At 41.7% G+C, this 19,867-nt stretch overlaps 1 protein-coding gene across 2 annotated transcripts in view; it reads left to right on the top strand.

The window, feature by feature from the left end:
- The window catches only part of LOC109820481 (methylesterase 17), a 26,937-nt gene extending 7,518 nt beyond the window's left edge, over positions 1–19,419 (top strand). The window contains exons 3-4 of one of the 2 annotated variants that reach the window (XM_020386630.1): positions 18,459–18,593; positions 18,952–19,419. In XM_020386630.1, the coding sequence (XP_020242219.1) occupies positions 18,459–18,593; positions 18,952–19,215 (399 nt within the window). In that variant the 3' untranslated portion in view covers positions 19,216–19,419. The remainder of the gene's footprint in view (positions 1–18,458; positions 18,594–18,951) is intronic. The other variant, XM_020386631.1, reaches the window with a different exon arrangement.

The following is a 19,867-nucleotide window of genomic DNA, read 5'->3' as shown; positions in this document are numbered from 1 at the left end:
TATATATATATGGTGCACCTAGTTTAGGTTATGCTATTAATGTTGCTCCTAGATTGTTGTATGGTTTCTCTTATGCTCAATGGTGTGTTAGATTTAAATTATTTATTAGATCTAGACATTTTGATTTGTGGGAAATTATCGATTGTGCTTATATTATGCCCATATTGGAGAAATCCAAGTGGAGCAAACATGATAAGAAAATATTTATAGTGAATAAGCTTTTGTTAGATTTTTTGCTTAACGCTTTTGACTCATCTTTTTCTAACAAGCTTGATTCATTTGATAGTGCTTACATATTATGGAAATTTATAGAAGCACATCAATGGAATTTGGAGGCGATTCGACAAGATTTGGTAGCTTCCTCTTCAAGTCCTATTAGAGGATCATCATCATGCACTCGGCCACTAGGTGATAGCCCCGGTGTGGTATGCGATTCGGATTCCGAAAGTGAACTTTCTATTAAAGAACTCGCATGTACATGTGATAGGTTAATGCATGCCTACACTAAGTTGCATAAAAATTTTATTTGACTTAAAAAGCAAGCATGTTGAACTTAAATCCAATCATGAGTTTTTAGCATCTAAGTTTGATACTATTTCTAATGAAAATGTGATCCTCAAATAAAACAATAAAAAAATTAAAATTGGATCATATTGCATTGACTTCAAATGTTGCTAGCTTAACTCATGAGAAAAATAATGCCATATTAGAAGTAAAAACCACTAAAAATGAATTGAATTCATTTATAAATAAGTATATTTGCTCTACTTCTAATATCAATGCAAATATGGCCAATAATGAGTTGAATCATGTTTAGGATCGCATATCATTTTTAGATTCAATCCTTAAAATATGCATTGATAATAATAAGAAATTTATGAACTTGTGTGCTAAGTCTTGTACAAATACTTCCAAAACACGCACACACTATGCACACATGTATAACAAAATTTATAAGTGTACTATTTGCGGCCAAAAATGTCATCTTTCTAAATTTTGCTATGATGCACATAAACCAACAAATTCTAATCCATGTACTTATTGTGCATCTCATAAAGTTTCTTCATCACATCATACATATACACATACACATAACATTCATCATAAGCATGCTAATGTGTTCAAGTGTGATTATTGAGGTCACTTTGGCCATTTGGCAAAATTTTATTTTAATTTACAAAAGGTTTCATATTTGCTAAATGTTTCTAAAAGACCACGTGTGTTTAAATGTGATGTTTGTAGTAGATTTGGACATCTTACAAAATTTCGTTTTGACTTGCAAAAAGTTTCTAATTTGTAAAATGTTCCAAAAAGACCGTCTTTGTTTAATAATATTTCACATTTATAAAATGATTTTAAAATACCATCTTTACTTGCAAATATTCCTTATGCACATCCATATAGTCCACAAAAATAAATGGGTCTTTTTCATTGCACATATTACAATCGAAAGGGTTATTTGAGTGATTATTATTATGACCGGATTAGTGCACTATATGCGCCCAAAAGGGATCATAACCCTAGGGCTTTGAACTTAAATGATAGGGATAATGTTCCTAAACTCTTCGGTACCAAGAAAAATTAGGTACCAAAGCATGTTTGATTTCAAAAGATATTTTTAGCATTTTTGTTTTTTATTACTTGTTTTTGGAAAACGTGTTTTGAAATTTTTGAATATGTAAACAAAAGTATTGACATATAAATTTTTTTTGTTTTCATTTTTATTGCCTTTGATTTTGATGTGAGGTTTGTGTTTGAGCACCCGAATTATTAATCTTTTCCCTTCATATCATGTTTATTGGGTATTCATATGGGTTAAAACAAGCTTTTCTAGTTTTCCTGTCGAAAATGATATAATTTGATCTTGATTTATCCTAAGCATAACTCTTTTTAATCTTTCTAGATAAAACACATAAATATTTTGACATTATTTTTTATGTGATCATGTATAAGAGATTGTTTTGGAAGAGGTTGAGCATGACTATCATTTGAATCAAATATTTGCTTGATCACTTACTTACCCCTACAAAAATATTTTTTTATATGTTTTGATGGTATTGTGTTTTTAAAGTTCTTAATCAATTATGACTTGTCATTTACCTTTTACTTTAATTTTGAAAAATGTATAAGTATGTGTGTGTGTGTGTGTTCTCAATCAATCATGACTTATGTTTTGAGAATTTATAAATTTTTGGATTTATTGATTAAGCATTTGATTATTGATTTTTATTTTTCGATTCCTATCTTTGAAATTTCTTTTTATTTTTGATATATATCTTATTGATATATATTTATGTTTTAGACCTTTGTGACACTTTGTCTTAATGATACATATATATGTGTTCACTTGGTCTTTTTCTATGTGAGTTGTGTTTAGCATATTCTATATCTATGCTTGCTCACATATGTTTGTCTTAGTATTTTCTACGATTTTGCATTGTGTTTAATGGGTTTTTGCTTATGGAATCATTGTAAACACTTTGATGATGATGTTTATATGTTTGAGGTTATGGATCATCTCATTTGTGCTTTATAATGTATTTTATTTGTGATTTGTGTTTTATGTTTGCTCACAATAACTATCATGCATATACTTTCTTGTGTGGCAAATGTATAAACATATTTTGTTGCTTGCCATAGTCATCTTTGCATACATTTTATATGGTATTTTGATAGAGGGAGCAATTCCCTATATTTTTTTATACTCACCGTGCTTATTGATAGGGGGAGCTTTCGCTCTCTTATTCCTTGTCCTCATTTTGATGTTGACAAAAGGGGAGAAAAAAATGATTTGTGAGTATTTATGGGTATTTTGCTTTATTGCATATTTTATATATACTCTTTGTGTAGATTGTTTGTCATCATTAAAAAGAGGGAGATTGTTAGTACCTTTGTTTTGATGATAATTTATAAATAATCGCTAATATCATTTGCCTAGCATTTGTATTTGCCTATTAGGTATTCTAGACAAGCAACACAGTCGGAGGTTGGTTGGACTTGTGCTTACACGATCATATCCATTAGAGGATGGAAGGAACATGGATTGAAGCCATCATAATTCAAGTCAAGATTCATATTGCTTTATCCCCGCAAACCAATATCGACAAGCAAATTGAAAATCACTTACTTGGGTATAGGTATAGTGTTTTAGGTTTATACTTTGTGTGGTTATATTTGAAGCTCAAATTATACACACGCATTGCTTTCATTTCATTGTTTTCATTTTAAGAAAATAATGTATTTGAGAAAATAATATGTTTGAAGATTATTGACTTAATGATACTATTTTACATCTTCTCATAAGTCTATAAATCCATTCAAAAGAATTTTTAAGTTTGTTTGAAATCATTTCATCAAAAACTGAGCGTTTGGCAACCGTGGCGTTTTTATCATTTCTGTTTTTTTCCCAACAAAAACAAAGAAACGCGTTTGGCAACCGAGACGTTTTTTTGACTTGTCCCTTTACAAAATCTAAAAATTAAACACTTTTCTCAAAACACCAAAAAAGTGTTTTGAGATTCCGTTTTTTCATCTAAGCCAATTGGCCGCGCTCGCCAGTCACGTCAGCCCCGCCGGTCCCGCCGCCCTCGGTTACGCACCGGCCGCGCCACCCGCCCGCGTCGTCCTACCGTCGCCGACCGCGCAGGTCCGTCGAGCCACCAGCCACATACCGCCCCGCTTCGCCACCGCTGCAACCGGGAGTTGCGCGCTGCTGCCCGGCCGCGTCGCCGCCGCGACGATAGTGGGCACCGACACCCTCCATCCTCGCGCCCCACCGATCAGCCGTCCGTCGACCACCCGCGCGTCCGCCGGCGCCCAGCCTGTGCCGCACAGATCGCCGCCCACCACCAGCCCCCGCTGTCCCGGCCGTTACCGATCGCCGGCCACCGCACCCCGTCCGGCAGCTTCCGGCCCGCCGTCGAGCCACAGTAGGGCTGTCCGTCGGCTACTCGCACTACCCGATGGTAAAGCCGACGGTCCGTCGTTCGCATTGCCCCGTCGGCCGGGCCGCCGGCTTACCGCCATCCGCCTGCCGTCGCCAGCCGCCCGCCCGCCCACTGCCGCTATATAAATGGTCAAACTAGTTTAATCAAAATGATGTTTTCAAAACACATTTGAAAAAGAAACACCATGGCATAATGTTTTTTATAAAAACAAAATAAAAAAACACATTGATTACTAAACACATCAACTTTGACGTTTTCATACTTTCAACCGGTATGCAAAATAAATGAGTTTCTCATAAATGGGGAATGCAATGTAAAAATTTATTTTTCTAACATGTTCTATTACATTTTTTATAAATATTTTCCAAAATTTTATCATTTTTGGAGTTGATTTACTATGTCAAATTAGTTTTACAAAATCGAGTGTTTCAACAGTTTTTAGAAACTGTAATATCTGTTTTAAAATAGTTATTTCTCACAAACGAGAAGTGATATTTTAGAACTTCTTTCTCTAACATGTTTATCTACATGTTTAGAAACTTCCCTCAAAATCATGATTTCTGAAGTTAATTTACTATTTTTAATTGATTTTAGAAAGCCAGATACACAAAATTCTAGAAACTGTCAAAACCTAAAACTGTTGACTTTAAGAGTTAACTTACACCTGTAATAAGTCGAATTATAGTATCTTTTCAGCCTATAACGGCTAGTAAATGGTTAGTTCTGATTTTTGTGGGGTTTGGGGTTTTTTGGCTAGTTTGGGAGGCTATAAAAAGGCTATAAAAGCCCTCTTCTCTCATTCTTTTGTCATGGATGTTTAAGGGAGTTTGAAAAGGCTTTTTTTTCAAAGTTTTAAGTGTGTTTAAGTTTGGTTTTCAAGTTAGTTTATGTGAAGAAGTTTACATAAGAGGAGAAGATTAAATCTTTGATGTTTGAGCTTCAATCTCTCATCTCTCTCACTCTTGTTTTTAGAGAACTTTTCTCTGAACTCAATTTCTAGCGTTATATGTTTATATTTGTTGATTATCCATTTCATTAAGCTAGATTTTATATTGAGTTTAGTTTTGTTATTCCTCATTGATCACATACACCACTTTGAGCTTTTAGTATTTCACATTAAGTATAATTTGGTTGTGGTGTGAGATTGTATCATTGAGTGTGAGCTTACATTGAGTTCTTATATATTATAGAGAACAAATCTTTTTACCTGAGCTTAATTATGAGATACATTTTGTAATACACTTGTACACCGAGAAGAGTGTATGGTAAGAGACAGGATCGATTCCAATAGGAGTGGGGTCGGTGGTAAAGCCTAGTAAGAGGTTGTAATTCCAAACACTTGATAAATGCGACACGGGCTAGGCCAACACTTAGAGGGTGTAGAGTGTGATTACAAGTGTATGAGATTATGAAAGTTTTCGGTGAGCTAGAAAACTGATTGTGAGGTGTAAATGTTTTGGGTGAACGTTGAAAACCCGTTGTGATAGTGGATTCTCCTCGGGAGTAGGGAGCGGAGACGTAGGTTGGAAGGACCAAACTCCGTTATCATCTTTGTGTGTTTGTGTTGATTATTTGCACTATCTCATTTGCATTTTAGTTTATGTTTATATCGCCCTTTGTTTATATTACATATTCTTGCTCATAATTAGATCATACTTACAAGAATAATTTGTTAATAAGTTTTAAATTGATATTAAATCAGATTAGATTAGCACATTACCCTATTCACCCCTCTCTAGGTAATTTTACTGAACACTTTAAAAAAATTTTGCTTGAGCTTTTAAAGAGAAGAGAAAAAACAGAGCTCATCTCCCTTCGTTTCTTTCTCAATTCTGATATGGCCCCAAAATTTAAAGTTCTCGCCTCAAAGGGGAAGAGGAAAGCTTCCTCTTCCGCCGCCTCTAGAACCACCATTGTCGTTATCGCCGCCTCGGCGTACCCCCAGCATATTCTGGTAAGTTAAGAACTGTGGAACTAGTTTGAGAAGATGAACATGAGTCGTTCACCTTCTGGCAAGCTTCGTTTACTTAGGTGAAGCTCTGCTATTCAGACGGGCTTTCTTGTTAGGCGAGCACTATTCTGGTTAGACGAGCTCTACTTGTCAAGCGAGCTCTATTTGTAAGGTGAGTTGTGCTTGTCAAGCAAGCTCTGCTTGTGAGGCGAACTTTTCTCTTGTCAGGCAAGTCTCTGTACTTGTTAGGCGAGTTGTGCTTGTCAGGCGAGCTTTATTAGCTCGCCTGTATGGTGGAGCTCGCCTGCACGTTGCAGTCCGCCTGCACGTTGCAGTCCGCCTGTTTTAAATACTTAGTAAAATTTTCAACTTTGAGTCAAAATTTTCTAACTCCTCCCTTTTATTCTTTTTTTTGTTTTGTTTTGCAGTTGCTTTTTCTGATGAGGCTCTTTTGAGAGTCAGTGTCATTGGCCTTGCTGGTGGTACAGGCTTCTCAGCCCCGCCCAAGTTCCCACTACTCGATCCTATACCGATGTTTTCCGCTGACAGCTCTGCGAAATTAGTACGAAGGGTCACTAAGAGGCATCATCTGACGTTGCGTGAGCTCATCACTGATGTCGTTCTCACCGATATGACGAGAAGGGAAATGAGGAAGCCTTCTTTCCTCTTTGGAGACTCAGTTACTGATCCAATAAGTCTACTCCTTGGGGAGGGTAAATGGTTACGCGTCGTCAATGCGTGCTTTATTGTATCCCCAACATGCAAAGGGGGTTTTTGATCGTGGAGTTGTGATTGCTTTTCGTCCCTCGCATGATGAATTGGGACTTAGCTCCGACTTAAGATAGGGTCACCAGTAGGATTTTCACAGGTTCTACCGCTAGTTTTAGGATCGACAATTCCAGCAAGTGCATCACTACTCTGTATCCTGGTCTGTTGTAAAGCAATCTACTTATGGGGGATATAGCTGTGATGATGAAGACTTTCTATCACATCTTCTTTAATATTGGGGGAAAATTTTCTCCGAAGGACTTTAAGGCTCCAAGGTGGATCCATTCTGCACTTGGCAACAGTCCTTGGTGGTTTAGGATTACATAGTTCATCCTAGCAGAAAACTCCGATATATAGGGTACAGAATTGTACTCTGCTATCAGGTCCACCCAGTATAGCCTGAAGATTAATGCCTCACAATTCCAGAGTATACTTGAACTATATTATCCCAAGAGTGGCACATTCTTCACCCTGAATGGGGAACTAGGATTCGCACTTCACAAAATGTATGAAGTGTCAAGCCTGCCGATGGGGGAGTTCTCATACGAAGAGTATGTCCCTAGCCAACAAGAGATTGAATATCTCTCGGACAAGTTCCCTCATATGGTGGAGACTCTATGGGAGTTTCTCTGTCATTATCACATATGTCTGAACACTATCGAGGCGGTGAATCATACGGGCAAGAAGAAGAGGACCCCAAGAATCAGCCACAAGAATTGGGCTGATTACTTGTTTAGGCACAATGATGATAAGAAGATGCTCATCCTGGCACTAAACACTTGTGATTGGGTGGAGGTAGAGAAGAGAATATTCAGGGGTAAGGTCGTAGAAACCCTCGAACATAACGAAAGAGGATTCAAGGTGGGGACGACTTTCGAATCATTCCACCACCAAGATGAGTCCCCGATATCAGCTAAGGCCTTGCATGTCGGGTATCTTATGCTGTGGTTGAAAAGATGTGTGGTCTCCACACACTCTTTTGAGGCGATCCCGGTGGAGGTCATCTTTCCCGCGGTCCGTTTGGCCTATGGACGGTCATATGCATTGTTGCTAGCTATGGTAGCATGCATACAAAGTGGACTCCGGACCCTTATGACACAGTTCTATAGAGTGTCGTTTGTCGAGGCGGAAGGGGGAGAAGAGATAGCTAAAACCCAAAGTTCCCTTGTCAGCCTGCTATATACCTACTTGATGGTGTGGTACGTGCTGCATTATGAGTGCCTCATGAGTGCACCAGTTGCACGATTGGAAGGGAAGCTAATTCCCTTTGTTCAGAGGCTAGAGAAGTCCACATGGAAGTACAAACAAATTGCAGAGGTGAGGAAAGCATTGTCTTTCTCGGTAATTACATCTTCTACTGGTGCTTCCCCTATTTTGCAGATAGAGGATATGGTGAGTCTCTCTAAGACACATCGACGGGGGACAACCATACAACTGTATCCTTAGGTAGCTTCCGATGGCTGGTCAACATTTGACCAGGCTATCATGTCCTTTGGATGGGCTCATTGTGCTATATGGAACCCTATCTTCCCTGCAGATTTGCCCGTCAATTCGGGTATGATCAATTGTATGTAGGGAATATCAACTCTAGGTTAAGTTATGAGGGAGAGTTGATAGATGGCATGCGGGGTTGGCTCTAGACCCACACGGGATGCACTGGAGCATGTTTTGAGTTGCCACTCAGGGACCACATGCTCTGCCATACACTTATGTTTTGTAAGTGGTATCAGAGTGCGAACACGACTCTGGCAAGTTCAATCCCTACGAGTCCTGCTTGGAGGCATAGAGGCGTTGCTCAAGAGGAGTTTCCTGCGTGTCAAGGTAGGAAGAGCACAGAGTCACGGTGTCTGAAGAGGTTCCTCAAGAAGACTCAGAGGCTTATGAGGGCTTCATAAGGGGCTGGGTGATTTCTCGGGCACGGAATTTCAAGCTCCATACGATCTCTCTCAGCTCCCCTCTTACAAAGAGACTAAAATAACAGAGGAGTTGGCTCGGGTTAGGGTATTCCTGGAGCAACTTAGGGGTCCTATTGCCGAACATTGCGGATGCCATCTTTTTCTCCCGATCTCCTAATTTCGCTAAAACGTCAACGGGAGGCAGTCGTTAGGACTTCTGATGAATAAGTGGCTAACAAAGCTCGCCACGATGAAGCGGTGACAACTACTGAAGTGGGGGAGGGCCATGCCACACTTGATCCTGACCCAAGCTCAGGAGTGACTCCACCTACCATCTTGACTCCGTCGACCACCGAGGCCAAAGACACTCAATCAATCATTTTGGAAGGTATAAATTCTCTTATTCCTCTTTTAATTATAAAGTTGAATCTGATCACCTCATGTTTTTTCTAACTTTAAGCAGGAGCGGTGGATGCTACTACCATTGTCTCTTCTGCAAACAAAAATGAACGAAAAGGAGGAGGAGGAGGAGGTCGATTACTCTGGCGGTAGCGATGCCGCCATAGATGATGCCTTCCGGGATCATGTGAGGATGAGTCAGTTTTTCCTCATATTCTCGAAGCTGAATCTCCTATCGGGGACTTGGGTGTCTCAAGTCCTCCTCGTGAACAGGTCTTGGAGGTTACAGCTCCTACCTTAGGTATTTTGAATCGTTAACTTTTGATTTTATGGAGGTCATTTTAGTATATAAACTAAAGTTTTTTTCATTAATTTCATTACAGTTAAAATGACTCCCGAGGCTATCAACTGTAGACGGTAAAAATTACCTTTGCAGACATACGAGAAATTCGCCTGCGAGTCAGAGTTGTTCGCCGATCTTGAGGGTGGGGGACTCACCCATGGGCTGGACTCACCAGCGCAAACCCAAGCCTTACGGTTGCCCAAATTCACCCGCGGTTGTTGATCACAGACTCACCTGTATGATCGACTCGCCCGCATGAGTCAAGATCACCCAGATTCGCCTGCTTACTCAACTCGCCCGCATGGGTCTAGAGTCGAATTCATACCCAACAGCTGCTACACCGCATACAGGGATGGGTCTTCCCACTTCCCATGACGTGGAGGGATGGAGCACAGTACTCCAAGCCCATCAAGTAGCTGCTCGTAGTACGAGCAACCAATCAAATCCATGCAGTCAAGTAGCCGCTCACAGTACGAGTGGCCGGTCAGTCACCAAGTCCGCCTGTAGAAAGCTCGCTTCGCCTGCACGAGTTAAGAGCTGAATCCGCCTGCAAACGGCAAGTCGGCTAGATCCACTCGAGTACTGGGCAACCGCAACCCCACTTCTCACGACGTGAAGGGAAGGAGTACAGTACTCCAAACCCATCAAGCAGCCGCTCACAGTACAAGCCCAAGACATGGTCATATCTGCGATAGGTCCGTAAAATACTGTTATGTTAACATAACACCTCTAACAGTCAACCCCCCAATGAACTTGTTAATTCTTTCGGTGTTTCAAGCTACACAGGAAGAAATGACACCAAAAATCCATGCCTTCACGCATGGGGGACTTTATCTCGATCCCTAATTAGAGATAAGTCTGCATCTAACACATGCTGCCGGGTAGCCTATTCCCGCAATAATAGCAAAGCCTACGTATTCAATATCGTAGCAGGTCGTTATTAATAACGCCAAAATCCATGCCTTACACGCATGGGGAATTTTATCCTGAATCCTAAGTAGGGATAAGTCAATGTCTAACACACGTTGCCGGTTAGTCTTTTACCGTGAAAAGGACATCAAAATCCATGCCTCACACGCATGGGGGACTTTATCTTGATCCCTAAATAGAGATAAGTCTACGCCTAACACGCGTTGCCGGTTAGTCTTTTACCGTGAAAAGGACATCAAAATCCATGCCTCACACGCATGGGGGACTTTATCTCGATCCCTAAATAGAGATAAGTCTACGCCTAACACGCGTTGCCGGTTAGTCTTTTCCCGTCAAAATGACAAAGTCTATGTATTCAAAATCATAGCATCAAGACTAAGAGAGTTCATTCTCTTAGCACAACGTTACATGTGGAACGGACCTAGATGATTCACATGCTAGCCCGACTCAAACGGTAGTCGGTAAAGGCTTATCAAATCCGTTGATGGCTGAGGGTTTGCCAAAAATCCTACGCACATTTGCAGGCCCATCAGCTTAATAGATGTGAGTCGAGACTTAAAACAGATGCGCCAAAGACAAGTCTCAAAGACTTAGTCAAAAATGCACGGAAGCCACTTCCATGTCTTAAGTCAAAATGTTGACCCGCGATGCAAAAAACCAAACGCCGAGGTCACACCTGTGTTCCAAATTCAACATGCAACGGTGAAACCCGCATCTCAAGTTCAAAATGCAGGGTCCACCCCCACATTCCAGAAGCAGGATTATGGCACATACCTTCACACAGGTCCTGCATGGAAAATCCGTTCAACCAAGCTGCTTTCGAAGCGAGTGCAGAGAACAACTCCTTTGTGACAAGGAATCAACAGCTCCAAGATCAGAGTTGAGATCCAAAGTATTCCGAAAATTCGTCCCAGTCAACCGCGAACTTTCGAAAACTTTGGAGGGGGTTCTGTAGGCTGTCTAAAAATCACAATAGATAGTTAATCCCTCATCAAACACCGATGATGGAAGTTATAATCTGACGACTTCCAGAAGGCTACAATTTGAGGACTTTCACGTAGAAGGTTACAATCTGACGACCTTCACAACAACTAATGAAGGCCCCAATTCAACAGCATTCACAATCAACATCGGGAGTTACAACCTGACGACTCTCATATTTTCAAGGAGCCAAGACGAAGATTACAAGAGGACGATCTGTGCAAAGCTCTAGCAAAAGAGACTACAAATTGACGGTCTCTTCATATTAAAATGCAGATATCTCTCAAACCGTAAGGAATTTGGCAAAACGGAGGAAGCGAACCGAAGCCTTCGGCTAGGTTCGGATGGCCCCGTCTCGTCGAGATAGCCGATTTTCATATATAATTCGTCTAATTCCGACTTACGGTTTGAAAGTTATGACCTGTTCTTCGCAGCAAATTATGTTCTGAGGTCCGTCTGCAAGACTGGACTTCATCAGAACATTGGACTTAGCCTGAAGCCCGCCAAGCCCGCCTAAGGTTCGCCTCTGCATTACAGAGTCAAAGCGCACATGCTCAACTCTGCGTTTTCAACATCAAAACGCAGAGTTAATCGCTAAAACAGCACAACTGTGCGTTTTCAGCCTTTAAACAGGCTCAACTCTGCGTTTTCAATCTAGAAACGCAGAGTTAATCTTTAAAACAGCACAACTGTGCGTTTTCAGCCTTTAAACAGGCACAACTCTGCGTTTTCAGCCTAAAACGCAGAGTTCATCTCTAAAACAGCACAAACTGTGCGTTTTCAGCCTTTAAACAGGTCAACTGTGCGTTTTCAGGCCAACTGTGCGTTTATGGGCTCAACTGTGCGTTTACAGGCCAACTGTGCGTTTACGGCTCAACTGTGCGTTTATGGGCTCAACTGTGCGTTTTTAGCCTGAAACAGGCCAACTGTGCGTTTACAGGCCAACTGTGCGTTTACGGCTCAACTGTGCGTTTATGGGCTCAACTGTGCGTTTTTAGCCTGAAACAGGCCAACTGTGCGTTTACAGGCCCAGCTGTGCGTTTTCAGCCTCAGCTGTGCGTTTTCAGCCTCAGCTGTGCGTTTTCAGCCTCAGCTGTGCGTTTTCAGCCTCAACTGTGCGTTTTCAGCCCAGCTGTGCGTTTTTCAGCTCCAGCTGTGCGTTTTTCAGCTCCAGCTGTGCGTTTTCAGCCTCAACTGTGCGTTTCAGGTCCAGAAACGCACAGTTCGAGCCCAGAACGCTGTTTTCAGCGTTTAACTCGTTCAAGCACGATTTGAACGGTTCCAGAACCGTTTTCTCCCCAAGATTTTAGGGGATCACTACCCTATCATGGAGAGATTTATGGGGAGCAGTTAGACCCCATTAAACCCTCATTAAGGAGATATTTAAGGGGGCGGTTATACCCTTAACCCCCTATAAATACCTCAAAACTCAACTGAGTTCGGATCCTCTTTTTTTTTGGAGGGGGGAGCTGACTTTTTGGGGATCCTTGATCGAGCATCTTGCCGCGTTCTGCAGCAACAAGGAGTTTTGGAGACCAGCAACAGGAGCTTCTTCCTTGGCTTATTAACCGAACTTTCGGTTCAAATCAACTCTTTTTCAAGAGTTCAAACTCGTTCAGAGTTATCAACTCGATCAGAGTTCAAAACTTGCTCTGCAAGTTCTTCTAAAACTCGTCAGAGTTATCAACTCGCTCAGAGTTCAAAACTTACTCTACGAGTTCTTCTAAAACTCGTTCAGAGTTATCAACTCGTTAAGAGTTATTTCAAAACTTGCCACGCAAGTTCTCCACAGCGTCAAATCGTGAGGAGAAGACATCGTTCCAGTGAATCAAGACGTTCGGATCGTCAACGAGAAGCAAACTCGACACGAGCATTTGAGGGAAGCATCTCATCGCCACCGTGAAGAACCCAGAATTAAACAAAGGGGAGAATCAAATCCATTCTCCTCTCTTTTGTAATCGGAATCCAAATTGTAATTGATTTTGAGAGGAATACAAGTCAAATTTTCTTTCTTTGTCTTTTTACTACAAATTTCCAACAAACAACCGTGCGAGTGGTGGAAATCATCTCTAGAACCCATATGAGCCACATCTAGAGCCCACATCGCTTAGTAGTGATCTTGTGGCAGACCAGTTATCACATCGTGATGAGCAAGTGTAGCATTAGCTAGCCAATTATGAGAATAATGTTGTGCTGACGGCGGCGCCGAGGAACCAAAACAAACGCCGATCCAAGAAGGTCAAAAACAACCAAATATCAATGCACAAACCAAACACCAATTTTAACGTGGTTCGGCAATTGCCTACGTCCACGGGGCAAGAAGGGAGAGGGTTTCCACTAATAGAGAAGGAGAGTACAAATTAAGATTACAAATCGTTCAAAAGAACCAACTAATCTCACTAACAAATCTCTCAACCTCTCAACCAATAACCCTAACAAATAGCTCAGAAAGATCTCTCTTTTTGTGCTCAAAATCCCCCAAAACGCTCCTACAAAACCCTCAAATCGTATTGGTATTTATACCAAAACAGAAACCCAAACAGACTGCAAATAGGAACCTGAACTTTCCAAAAAACCCGTCGTAAGTCGACTTATCAGTCTGCATAAGTCGACTTGGCAGAGCGAAAAACGACAACTGGAGAAGAGGTGCTCCAAAACCCCAAAACTCTCCTCACAAAACCCTCAAATCGTATTGGTATTTATACCAAAACAGAAACCCAAACAGACTGCAAATAGGAACCTGAACTTTCCAAAAAACCCGTCATAAGTCGACTTATCAGTCTGCATAAGTCGACTTGGCAGAGCGAAAAACAGCAACTGGAGAAGAGATCATAAGTCGACTTATCAGACCTGATAAGTCGACTTGGCAGAGCAAAAAACCAACAATCCAGAGCAGAACGTAAGTCGACTCATGCACCAACATAAGTCGACTTACCATAAGTCGACTTATGCCTGTGCATGAGTCGACTTATGACCAAAAATCTGCTTTTTCCAATTCTTCTCCACAATTCTCCACCTCGGCGAAGTTTTCCCAAAACTGAGCCGACACCAACCAAACAAATGCCTCACATAATGAGACCCAAACGGGAGTGCGAACACTCACCCCAAATGTCGATGTCGCTCACCAAATCGGCTGCATCAAAATGACTGCCTACGTATCCTTTGCCCAAGGAATCAAGCCTTCACGTAGTTCATCCAACGGCCTCCAAAGGCCCTCAAACAAATAGAAAAGTCTGCAACTCTTCCCCAGTATCGCCGACGGATCTGCAACTGATAGCGGCCCCAAACTGATACAAATCAAACACCTCCATATGAGGTGAACCAATGGCCGTATCCAAATCATGTCCACCAGCTGCAACCGAATCCAAAACCAATCCATCATCTGCATCCGAAATCAAATGATCCCCAACCTGTGTCACCTCAGCTGGAATCCCAAATGACGCAGTATGATCTGGAGTATGTGGAGTAATCTCCACCCAACGTGGAGTAGCATCACTCTCCACCTGCTGCGATATCCAAACGACCTGTTCAACACTCTCCACCTGCCGAGAGTCAAAAGTGACATACCTGCTCAGAACAAAATCAGAAGCTCCCAAACGATAATCAACTGAGCCTCCGAACCCCAAACGCGCAATCGGATCAAATCTCACATCCTCAATGTGACCAAATGCTGGGTATCCAAATATCCGATGCAATCCAAAATCTGAATCAGCTCCACCAGATCCAATAACTCCTAATGCAGTAGTCGGCGACCTGTGACTAAGATGACCTAAATATGTCGAAGCTCCAGAACCAATGCTCGACAACCAACGGCGACCTGTGACTAAGATGACCTAAATATGTCGAAGCTCCAGAACCAATGCTCGACAACCAACGCCGATCCTCCTCCAGAAAGGAACGACCCGCTCGACAACCAACGCCGATCCTCCTCCAGAAAGGAACGACCCATCGAAACTGTCATCTCATCTCGTCACTCTAAAGTCTTCACACCAATAAAGTGTCTCCTACTGCCGTGAGCTCGGCACAAATGCAAGAAAAGACCCCTACCAAAGCTGAAACAACGAGTTACCTTTCTACCAATACACTTCTTCTAACTGTTGTTGACTTCTAGGACTTTACACCAACGGGAACTGGTCACGACCCAATAATGCCTAGAACAATCATCAACTGCGGAAACCAAGATACGATTACCTCCCAATGATGCCTCCTTGGAAGGCCCCCAAATGCCTGACTGAACACCTCCTAAAAGACCCCTCGCTCGATGGATAGGAGTGCCAAACTCCACCACGGTCTTGCTCATCCCAATGTGCTCACAGGACTTCAATCTGCAGGTCATAGCACCCCTCAACAACCAATGCACGGCATTACCAATCATATACCCCAGCACCAAACAATGCCACAGTCTAGCCGAATCTGATGAAGTTGTCATCTCCTTATCAATCACCGTGCTTCCGTGCAAATAATATAAATTTCTCCTTCTGACGCCCTTCATCACAATCGTGGACCCAAATGTAACCTTCAAGCGTGCATCCGCCAAGGTCACCCTATAGCCTGTTGCCTCCAAAGCTCCAAGTGAAATGATGTTCTTGTTCAACTGAAGAACGAACCTCACTCCAACCAACTCCCGAATCACCCCGTCACTCATCCTGATCTGAACGGTACCGATACCACCAATAGAGCATTTGTGATCATTCCCCATGAGCATGAAATCCCCTCTTTCCAACTCCTGAAAGCTGGAGAACCAATCCCTCCTAGGGCAAATATGGTATGTAGCCCCCGAATCCAATATCCACTCTGTAGAGTAGGCAACACAAACTGACGGCAGTGCAGATAACGAGTAGCCCGAAGAATCCGAATCTGAATCGTTGCCACTAGCCTTGACAACATTCGCCTCTGAAGCTTGAATAGCTTTTCCCTTATTCTTCCCGGCTCGATCAACTAACTTTGGGCAATCGGCTTTCCAATGTCCATCTTCTTTGCAAAAGGCACATTGATTCTTACGAACTCCAAGATGTGCCCCTCTAGACTGCGACCTCCCACTACGGTTTGGACCCTTTGCTCTTGCGACCAACGCCCCCGCTACCGGCTCAAACGAAGTCTCCTTATCCTTCTTTCGAAGCTGATAATTCACAAGTGCAGCGGCAAGGTCACCTTATAGCCTGCTGCCTCCAAAGCTCCAAGTGAAATGATGTTCTTCTTCAACTGAGGAACGAACCTCACTCCAACCAACTCCCGAATCACCCCGTCACTCATCCTGATCCGAACAGTACCAATACCACCAATAGAGCATTTGTGATCATTCCCCATGAGCACGAAATCCCCTCTTTCCAACTCCTGAAGGCTGGAGAACCAACCCCTCCTGGGGCAAATATGGTATGTAGCCCCCGAATCCAATATCCACTCTGTAGAGTAGGCAACACAAACTGACGGCAGTGCAGATAACGAGTAGCCCGAAGAATCCGAATCTGAATCGTTGTCATTTTCCTTGACAACATTCGCCTCTGAAGCTTGAATAGCTTTTCCCTTATTCTTCCCGGCTCGATCAACTAACTTTGGGCATTCGGTTTTCCAATGTCCATCCTCTTTGTAAAAGGCACACTGATTCTTACGAACTCCAAGATGTGTCCCTCTAGACTGCGACCTCCCACTACGGTTTGGACCCTTTTCTCTTGCGACCAACGCCCCCGCTACCGGCTCAATCGAAGTCTCCTTATCCTTCTTTCGAAGCTGATAATTCACAAGTGCAACGGTGACCTCACTATACGAAAGAAATGCCTTCCCATTAATAAGAGTAAGAACGAAGGTCATATTCCTCGTCGGGCAAGGAACTCAACAACAACAACGCCTTGTCCTCATCTTCAATCACCACATCTACATTCGCCAAATCCGCAAGAAGCTTCGTGTAGTGGTTCATGTGATCACCAATGGAGGTTCCTTTCTTCAACTGGAAGCGGTAAAGCCTCCTCTTCAAATGCAAGCGATTCTCCACACTCTTGGTTAAATACTTGCTCTCAAGGATCTCCCAAATCTTCTTTGCAGAAGTCTCATTGATCACATCATACTTTAGATCTTGAGTGAGACAAGACCTAATCACACCACACGCCGTTCGATTCATCTTTTTCCAAACCTTCTCATCAATATTGTCCGGTTTTCCGACCAACTCCAACGTATCTTCCAAATTTTGCGCGTTGAGCGCATCCATGACTTCGCATCGCTAAAGTCCAAAATTGTTTGTGCCATTGAACTTTTCCACGTCAATCTTCATCGAGTGGATATTCAAGCTTTTGAAATCCACACAAAAAGTGAGAAATAACTTATTGCGAGCCACCCCCGAGAAAAAAAAAAACTACTGCCGAGCCTCTTCCGTTCAGGAAATTGAATTCTGGACATGAACAAACTGTTGTGCACGGCGCGGAAGCCAAACAAACAACCAACTATGATGCTTTGAGAAACCAAACCAACAAACGCCGAGAGAAAGACCAAACAAAACACAAACACCAAAGTTTTACGTGGTTCGGCAATTGCCTACGTCCACGGGGCAAGAAGGGGGAGGGTTTCCACTAATAGAGAAGGAGAGTACAAATTGAGATTACAAATCGTTCAAACGAACTAACTAATCTCATCAACAAATCTCTCAACCTCTCAACCAATAACCCTAACAAATAGCTCAGAAAGATCTCTCTTTTTGTGCTCAAAATCCCCCAAAACGCTCCTACAAAATCCTCAAATCGTATTGGTATTTATACCAAAACAGAAACCCAAACAGACTGCAAATAGGAACCTGAACTTTCCAAAAAACCCGTCGTAAGTCGACTTATCAGTCTGCATAAGTCGACTTGGCAGAGCGAAAAACGACAACTGGAGAAGAGATCATAAGTCGACTTATCAGACCTGATAAGTCGACTTGCCAGAGCCCAAAATCAACAATCCAGAGCAGATCGTAAGTCGACTTACGACACAAACATAAGTCGACTTACCATAAGTCGACTTATGCCTGTGCATGAGTCGACTTATGACCAAAAAACTGTTTTTTCCAAGTTCTCCTCCACAAATAATTTGAGCCAAAGAATGTGTTATATTCAGTGGGTCACATGGCTTACACTGCGGCAATGTTCCCTATGTGCAGCGGTGATCAGAGGATCCAAATAGATTAAGTTCTCTGATCTTTTGTTGGGCTAGCAGAGTTTTAGCAAAGAAGAAGATGTTAGTGAGAAACTAATGCTACCTTTCTTGACCTGAGACAGGGAATTCCTGATTTATCATCATTTGGTGATGTATACAACCTCAACTTTTCCCAAGGGACCAACAGACCACCAACAAGTGCTTCTCTAAGAAAAGAATTCCAACGGATAATCTTATATCAATCAACTCCTGAGGAGGTTAGTTTTCCTTCAACCTATTTTTGTTTATTTCCACAGAGTTATTATGGTTTTTCAATTTTCAGAAAACTACTCTGAACTATTTTCATTAGAGAGAAACTACCATGAATGGAGAGGACTAAGTTAATCTACTTGGGCGTAATTGATTGAAAACGATTAGCTCTATTTGAGTCATGAGAGGATAATTAACAATCTAACTGTATTGTTAACGTCGTCAGGGTTTTTTTTAATCTTCCTGTTCTCAAATTTTGTGCTAGTTTTCTGTATATAACTGTTTCCTGTAAAACTCAAAATAGTTTGTGGTAATTTTATATGAGTTCACCTTAAGTTTCTTACAATAAGCTTGTTTGTGGGTCAGTACTCAACTTTAGCTTCAATGCTGCTTCGGCCATGGCCAGCCCAAGTATTCAGCAGTGTAAGCTTCAGAGAAGAAGAGGATGTAAACAAAATAAGAAGGGTGTATATAAAGACAGCTAGAGATAATATGGTGAAGCCTGAGCAGCAGGACGCAATGATTCAGAGATGGCCTCCAAGTGAAGTTTTTGTCATGGACGCTGACCACAGCCCCTTTTTCTCAGCACCTGAAGAGCTCTGCAAGCTAATATTTCAGGCTTCTATCTGAATAAAGAATGATAATTTCAGTGTGTTTGTTCTTAATTTGAAGATGGACATTTCAACAGCCTGTAATAATTTTATTTAGAGTCGAACCTGTAATATCGTTGTTTTGGACTTACTACTCCTCGATTTTATCTAGTTTTCAACAAAAAACTGGGTCAAGATCCTTATTCTTCAAAAAGAATACTAGTGTTTGGAAATTTGAGACGGAGATATGCGTAGTTTCCTTCACTCTAGTTGTTATGATGCATGAAATCTGCAGGGACTAGAAATTCAGTGGACATTTTTTTTTCCTCTTCCTTTTATCGAAATTGAGTTAACAATGAGCACAGCTCAAGCTAGAAGCTCCTGTAAATTACTTACCAAGGATCAATTGTATGGACTAGATAATGAAACTACCTTTATGCATCTTTTAAGATAAAACCTTATCCTATAGAGGAGAACTATCTAATGAATCTTGTTCACTAACTTGTTGGTAGTTTTAAGAAAGAAAGAAAAAAAATCGATACAGGTATATAAATTTCCAAATTCTACCCACGTTGATCTAAAGTTGCACAATAAGTAGATTACCAGCTATCTAGTGGAATATTAGTCTGAAAACACCAATAGGTTTTAAAATTCAGTGATATGGGACTAATCAAATCAAATATTTCATAGAT

The sequence above is a fragment of the Asparagus officinalis genome, chromosome 8 (assembly GCF_001876935.1).
Source record: "Asparagus officinalis chromosome 8, Aspof.V1, whole genome shotgun sequence".
Taxonomy (NCBI): Eukaryota; Viridiplantae; Streptophyta; class Magnoliopsida; order Asparagales; family Asparagaceae; genus Asparagus; species Asparagus officinalis.
Note: the sequence above shows the minus strand (reverse complement) of the source record. Positions and strands in the feature narration are given on the sequence as shown.